At 41.5% G+C, this 8,239-nt stretch overlaps 1 protein-coding gene across 1 annotated transcript in view; it reads right to left on the bottom strand.

Moving 5' to 3' along the window:
• Window positions 1–219: 219 nt before the first annotated feature.
• Window positions 220–8,239, bottom strand: part of FAM124B (family with sequence similarity 124B) — a 17,625-nt gene continuing 9,605 nt past the window's right edge. Inside the window, exon 2 of the mRNA XM_006861895.1 lies at window positions 220–867. Coding sequence (XP_006861957.1) covers window positions 220–867 — 648 coding nt within the window. The remainder of the gene's footprint in view (window positions 868–8,239) is intronic.

The raw sequence follows: 8,239 nt of genomic DNA on the forward strand, positions 1-8,239 counted from the left end.
ATGGGTTATGCTCCCTTAGGACTGTGATAGCAGATAAACACCCACTCACAGCACCTTTAGACTTTTAATTTTTGAAATAAAAGCAGTACAGCTCTGTGCATGTAGCATAGGAGCTCCTCTGCCCTTCACGAACTAGAAACAGGCCTGTTCCAGCTCACCACTCCATTTCTATAAAATTGTGTCTGATCTCCTATCTTAGAAAATCACATTTGTTTGATACTATATAAAGAATTCTTCTTCTTTTTCTTCCATCTGGACTGGCTGGTGAAGGGCACATTTTGAGATTATCTTGCCTTCATTGAGTTCCCTCTGGCCAGCCAGTGACAAAGGAAGGATCCTTTCCTCAAAGACTGTGCTGTTTGGGGAGGCAGGCGTCACTACTGAGGCAGCTGGCAAGCAGGATGGAGGCTGGATGGTCTGCAAATCTCTGGGACATCTGCCCAAAGAAGATTGCCTAGGTTCAGAACTGACCACAGTGAACCCTGTATCAACGTTCATTTCTGCCTCAAGCTTCTGAAAGGGATTTCTCTGGCTGAGGGCCTCAATTCTGACCCCAGATTCAAAGTGGGGAGAAGGCAGATAGAGTTGGTTGTCTATGTGCAGGCTGCTGGCTGGAGATGACCAGCTAGGGCTTTGCCATGATGTGCCACTAAAACTGTCTGAGGTTAGGCTTCTACCAGGCTCCAGAAGCTGCAGAGAACCCACTTTGGAGTTCCTGATTCGGCTTCTCCTGCTCCTTGGTTCTAGGGTCCTCTTTGCAGAGACAGAAGCTAGCTTGGAGCTCTGGAGAAGGGTGTCAGCTCCTGAGGTGCCATTCAGAGAGGAGAGTTCACCATTCATCGCACCAAGTCCTGGATTCACTTGGACCTATGGACCAAGGAAAAGAGGAACAAATGAAACAGATGTTTTCTACTGACTGCCAAGGACAGACACTATCTGCTTTATCTTCTATCATGCCATACCCAAATCAGACTTTCAATAAAGTTGATTGGATTGAACAGGAGTGGTTTGTACAAGCTAACTAAGAGACAGAGTCTGCACTAGCTCTAAACATCTCTCACATGGACTCCCTAAATGAACTTCTGACAAGGATAAGTTGTGTGGAATCAAAGAACCACTTGACAACCATACATTTCTAGAAGATCAAAGTGTCCAAAAATGTATTACTAATCATTGAGAAAGAAAACTAAAAAGCCACCAAAACACTTGTCATTCGTTTTACTTGTGTTTTTGGTCAAATTTCACAAGGTCGTTCTTCCTCCTTTACACTTGAAGTTTTCTTCTCCTTCAGTCCCCATGGCAACACATCCTTCTGCTTTGTTCTCTTTCATCTTCTTTCCCCACCTTCTTAGAAGATAATGATAAGTACCAACAGCATAAGGTGGTTGTTGTTAAGCGCGGGAGAGTCAGTTCCAACTCATAGCGTCCCTGTATAGGGTTTCCAAGTAGAAGTTGCTAAGTTTGAACCACCAACCTTATGGTTAGTAGTCCAGTGCTTATCTTACAACACCACAGCAGGATGATCAAATTATAACAGTGCTTGCCAATAGTAAGTGCTTTACATGGGTTGATTATCATCATCATCATTAATATAACTTTCTCATAGCAGCTTGTTACATGCTGCCAAGTTGGTTCTGACCCATAGCTACCCTACATAGGGTTTCCAAAGAGTGACTACTGAATTTGAACCACCAACCTTGTGGTTCAAACTGACCTTGTGGTCAAGCGCATACCCTACAGTGCCACACCTGGACTCCTGGACTTTCCGTATAATAGTACCTGGTACATTGTATTGCACTTGCCTGTCAACGTTTCTGTTTCTTCCCCTGCAAGAACAGAAATTGTATCTATCGTCTTCATCATTGTCTCTTCAGTACTTAGCACAGTGCCTAACACATGATAAATAATCACTAAATGTCTCCCGGAGAAATAACTAAAGTCAAACAAATAAATAGAAATGTTTGCACATAGAAATGCATGGAAATGGAGCATCTATATGTGACCAGTACCAATTGTCACTTCATTCACTACGACTCAGGGTGAGCCCATGTGTGTCAGAGAGTTTTCAATGGCTGGTTTTTTGTAAGTACTTTTTCTTCTGAAGGCCTCTGAATGGATTTGAACTTCCAACTTTCAGTGAGCAAGAGCTTAACTATTTGCACTATACAGTGATTCCATAAATGAGGAGGCCTCTGATAATTTTATATGAATGAAACGTAAATTATGTATAAAGTCATGTCAAAAAGGTTAAAATGACTTATCATTACTTTTGGGCAGTTGTGTGATCTTTTTAAGAGGAGGGGATGGTTAAGATCCTTAGACCAGACGGCAAAAATCAGCAGTGTTGTTAACACAGAAATGCAGCTACGTGAGATTGGAATGAAGACTTTCCAAGAGAAACAATACAAAATGGTTGAGGTGAATCCCTGGAGGGAGAATAAAGCTTTTTGTGCCAAAAAATTAAATAAGTTGAAATGCATTTCTAGGAATTTGAATCACTTAGAGCTCATGTTCCTAAGAGTATTTATAAACATGCTACAAATTGAGATCTAGGATTTTTCAGGTTTAGAAAACATGAGTAGCTTTCTGGATGGACTCCTTTGTTACTCTAAATGCCTGAAAACAAAAGAAAACAAATCATTGGAAAATGATTAGGTTATTAAGGAGCAGACCAATATCATGAATGGAAAATTACACTGTTTTCTACTAAAAATTATTTCAGGAAGATGACAAAACAGGATTTCTCCTGCACTGAAAAATAAATAAGATTGCAGGAACAAAAATTATGTAGATAATGTTGTTAAGTGGTGTCTAGTCAATTCCGACCCATAGCAACCCTGTATAGGGTTTCCAAGTAGCAGCTGGTGAACTTGAACCACCAATCTTGTAGTTCAAACAGCTTTGCAATCTGGCAATTAACCCACAGCACCACACCAGGACTCCTTAAGAAGCCCAAAACCCATCAGTAACCACTTGCTTACCTAAGAGTTGAAACCAGCCTTTTCCAATTAACTGTTATTTTCAAATGGACTTGTTTTAACTAATTTATCAAAACCACTGATGTCGACCTGCTAGTCTATAGCAACATCACCTCCTGAGCAATGCCTACAAGTATTCTTAAGTGCAACACAGACCAAACTATTGAGTGAGAGTGTAGGAGTGTGTGTGTGTGTGTGTGTGTGTGTGCATACATGTGGTTGTATGGGGTATACTGGCAATAGGGGTAAGAAAGGAATGAGAATAAAGAGGGATGAGCCAGCCGGTCTTCTCTTGCCAGTTCAAGGACCTCAACGCTGAAAGGGCTGAGAACACTGACATCTATTTGTGCTTGTAAATTGCACTTCTAATATAGAATTTTTTGTTGTTATTTGACCCCCAAACTCTTCAGAAAGATCTTGTTGAAAATATGATCTGGTCCTATTTGTCCTGTGGCAACCCTGGGAAGCAGAGTCCCATGAGCTCAGAGTAGTGGTGTCCTCAGTTACCAGTAGAAGGCTGCTGGACCCTGCAGCAGGGGGTGATCTCTCCATGGTCAGTGTCAGCACCACCAGTGACCAGTGTGATCTGGTGAGAATGTTAGGGTGCAAAAGCCCAGGAACATGTTCTAGAACACATCAGAAGCTGCATTTTAGGGATCATAACATGGCCCTTCTCTAAAAACAATCTTTAGGTTAGGATTTCTAAGGGATACTTGGGCAAGAGGGCTATATTTCCTCAATCATCTTGGTGAGCTAAAAGAATCCTCCTATGAATATTTATATGAATAATTGTGTGTGTGTGTGTGTGTGTGTGTGTGTGTGTGTTTTCACAGATTGCTAAATCCCTGCCTTCCAGGGAGCACTCTGGCTGTACTTCTTCCATTACAGATTACTTTATTCTTTGGCAGTACTTTTAATATTCTCCTCCAGCACCATAAATCAAATGCATCGATTCTTCTATGGTCTTCCTATTCACCGTCCAACTTTCACATGCCTATGAGGGTATTGAAAATACCATGGTTTGGGTCAGACTCACCTTAGCCCTCAAACTGATGTCTTCCCTCTTCAACACTTTAAAGGCGTCTTGTACAGCAGATTTACTTAATGCAATATGTCATTTAATTTCTTGACTGCTGCTTTCATGAGTGTTGATGGTTGATCCAAGTAGAATGAAGTCTTTGACAACTTCAATCTTTTCTCCATTAAAGAAAAGATTCTTCAGTCTTTTCTTTGGAATGGGCACAGATATGGATCTCTTCCAGTCACTTAGCCAGGTAGTTGTCTTCCAAATTTCTTGGCAGAGATAAGTGAGTAGCCCTAGTGCTTCATCAGTTTGTTAAAATATTTCAACTTGTATTTTATCAATTCCAGGCACCTTGTCCGTTGCCAATGCCTTCAATGTATATTGTACTTCTTCATTTAGCATCATGGGCTCTTGATCATATGCTTCCAATTTAAGTGGTTGAACATTGATCAATTCTTTTTGCTACAGTGACTCTGTGTATTCCTTCCATCTTTTTTTTTTTTAATGCTGTCTGCATCATTCAATACTTTGCCCATAGAATATTTCAATGTAGCAACTCGAGGCTTGAATTTTTTTACTCAATTCCCTCGAGTTCCTGAATGCTGAGCATGTTCTTACCTTTTGGTTTTCTCACTCCAGCTCTTTGCACATTTTGTTTTAACATTTGACTTTGTCTTCTTCAGCTGACCTTTGAAGTTTTCTGTTCAGCTCTTGTACCTCCTTGTTTCTTTCATTTGCTTTAGCATCTCTATGCTGGAGAGCAAGTTTCAGAGTCTCTTCTGACATCCATTTTGGTCTTCTTTTTTGTCTTCTTAATGACCTTCTGCTTTCTTCCTGTATCATGTTCTGGATGTCATCCCACAACTCTTCTTTGGTTTTTAGTGTCTAATGCATCATATCTGTCCTTGAGATAATCTCTAAATTCAGGTAGGATATGTTCAAGGTTGTATTTTGGTTCTCATGGACTTGTTTTAATTTTCTTAAACTTCAGCCTGAACTTGCATATGAGCAATTGATGGTCTGTTCCACAGTCTATCCTAGCCTTGGTTTAGCTGATGATATGAAGTCTTTCCACTGTCTGTTTACACAGAGGCAGTCAATTTGACTTTGATGAGGTCCATGTGTATAGTCATCTTTTATGCCTCCAACCTTTGTATTCCAATCACCAGTAACTATCAATACATCTCGATTGCATGTTTGATCGATTTCAGACTGAAGAAGTTGATAGAATTCGTCAATTTTATCATCACTGGCTTTAGTTTTTTGTGTGTAAATTTGAATATAGTGGAATTAACTGATCTTCCTTGTTGCTGTTGTTAAGTCCTGTTCAGTCGGTTTTGACCCATAGCAACCCTGTATATAGGGTTTCCAAGAAGAAGTTGGTGAGCTTGAACTGCCAACCTTGTGATTCAAAGTGACTTTGCAGTCCAATGCATTAGCTCACAGTGCCACACCAGGTCTTCCTTGTAGATGTGTGGATATTATCCTATCATAGATAGCGTTGGTACTTCAAGACACACCTTGATATGTTCTTTTCAATGAGTAATGTGATGCCATTCCTCTTCAATTTGTCATTCCAGCATAGTAAACCACATGATTGTCAGATTCAGAATGGCCGATACCAGTCCATTTCAGTTCACTAATGCCTAAGATATCAATGTTTATGTATTCCATTTCATTTTTGACCATTTCCAATTTTCCTACATTCATACTTCATACATTTCATGTTCTAATTATTAATGGATAGTTACAGTTGTTTCTCTTCATTTTGAGTTGTGCCCCATCAGCAAATGATGGTCCCGAGAGGTTTATTTCATTTGCGTCATCACAGTCAACTGTACTTTGAGGAGGCAGCTCTTCCCCAATTGCATTTTGAGCGCCTTCCAACCTGAGGGGCTCATCTTCCGGCACTATATCTGACAATATTCTGGTGCTCTTCAGCATGTTCCAATATTCAATAGTCTGGTGCTATCTGACAATGTTCCACTGCTATTCATAAGGTTTTCAGTGACTAAATATCCAGAAGCAGTCCGTCTGTCTTCATCTGGAAGCTCATCTGAAACCTGTCCACCCTGGGTGACCCTGCTTGTATTTAAAATACTAGTGGCATAGCTTCCAGAATCACAGCATCACACAAGCCAGCACAGTGTGACAAGCTGACAGACAAGTGGTGGAAGGGGCAATGCAAAGTTAAAACGACCAGTAGGTGGTGGGAGATTTTGCACGTGATTGATTCAACCTTATAGGATATTTGACTAGGGGCACAATTTATATTGCAAGAATTTAAAATAAGCAATGGCCGCCATCACCTACCTTGCTTTCCCTGAGCATACACTGACACCCTCACTGCTGCTACCAATGGAGAAAGAAAAGGCAATACTATATTGGGCGGTGGGGAGGCAATTGGTAGTTCAATGGTAGAATTCTTGCTTTACATGCAGGAGACCTGGGTTCAATTCTTGGTCAATGTACCTCATACACAGCCACCATCCATCTGTAAGTTTGTTGTTGTTGTTAAGTACCGTGGAGTCAGTTCTGACTCATAGCGACCCTGCACAGAGTTTCCTAGGCTGTAAATCTTTACGGGAGCAGAACGCCTCATCTTTCTCCCACAAAACCGCTGGTAGTTTTGAACTGCTGACCTTGAGGTTGGCAGCCTGACTTGTAACCACTACGCTATCAGAGCTCTTTATCCATCTGTAAGTGGAGGCTTGCATATTGCTATGATGGTCAACAGCTTTCAGTGCAGCTTCCTGACAGTCTGCCTCTGAAAGTCAGCCAGGGAAAACTCTGTGGGTCACAGTGGTCCAGCCCATCACCGATCAGGGAGATGAAGCGGGACTAGATAGTGTTTTGTTCTGTTGTACATGGGGCTGCCATTAGTGGAGACCAACTTAATGGCAGCTAACAACAACAACAAAAAAATGGGGACAGGGCAGAATTCATCTGCTGTATTTTTACATCTGCTATGAATTAAGAAAGCAAGATTACAATTGAAAAGGGGGCCTAGAACACAGCCTAACCTATGGGAAGTCCTCAATAAATATTTAGAAAACTAATTAACCCTGACATACTTTCTCATTTGTATTCATACAAGATTCATTGACTTGCTCAGCATCTGCCCTCTACATTAATATTACTTTGAAAGATGTGAACACCAAATCATCCTTACAATAACTCTCTACTCAGCTGGGTTTGAAAACTCATTGCAATGGTCACACAGAACTCAGACACCATTCTCACAGCTGTGGGGTTTATTGGGGGAAGTTAACAATTCAGGCTCAGAAATGTTCAAGGCACGTGGGCAATGTTACAAAGCTCTTTTATAGCTACTGAGAAATGCCCACAGGGCTCACCACTCTACCATAAGCCTCAGCTTGAAGGCACTTGACTCTAGCTCAACCAGTCAGTATACTTAGCTCCTCCAGTTAAGTAACTGGTTTACACTCCACTCTGCAAGCAAGCCTCCTGTCCAAAGTCACTCAGCTTTCCTTGCTTCATGGGCTGGGAAACCCACTGCTTCGTCCGGTGCTCTGGGTCTTGCTTTTACTGCTGCTGTTCCTCTGGCCCTGTGTAAAGGAGTTCAATGCTAGACACTCATGGAGGTTTTAGGCCCTCTTGTGTTCTAGGACTTCATGGATGTACAATAGATTTGTAACGTTGGCCAGGCAGAGACAGGCCTGCCTGTGGGTACAGCTGAGTAGAAGCTGTCCTGCCTGGAAGAACTGCGCCCAGCTCACTTCCGACACTGCATTGTAACCTGCTAACATCCTTAATCAGGAGCACGGCGGCTTTTTAGATTAAGCTGCAAACCACAAGGTTGGTGGTTCAAGTCTACCAGCCACTCTCTGGAAGAAAGATGAGGCTTTCTGCCCCTACAAAGATATAAAAGCCTTGGACACCCTACATAGGATCACCGTTAGTCAGACTGACTGGACAGCACTTAGCAAATATAACAACTTCCTTGTAACTCCCATCTCTGCCAATATGTTGTCTGAGTTCCATGTGCCCATTGCAATGAATTATCCAACCTAACTAAATAGAGAGGGCTATGAGAAAAACGGTTGGTGTCATCCATTTTTTGGTAATTACTCTCATTAAAAACATACATTCTATAATCTGAGAGGCACTGGGCAGTCTGCCATAACAGTAAGACATGTGGAAAGAAAGCTCTTCCCGTGCATTCTGCACTACAGCTATACACGGAGACAGTAAGTGCATTGTTTTGGTATTGTGT

This window comes from Chrysochloris asiatica, unplaced genomic scaffold (genome assembly GCF_000296735.1).
Source record: "Chrysochloris asiatica unplaced genomic scaffold, ChrAsi1.0 scaffold00044, whole genome shotgun sequence".
Taxonomy (NCBI): Eukaryota; Metazoa; Chordata; class Mammalia; order Afrosoricida; family Chrysochloridae; genus Chrysochloris; species Chrysochloris asiatica.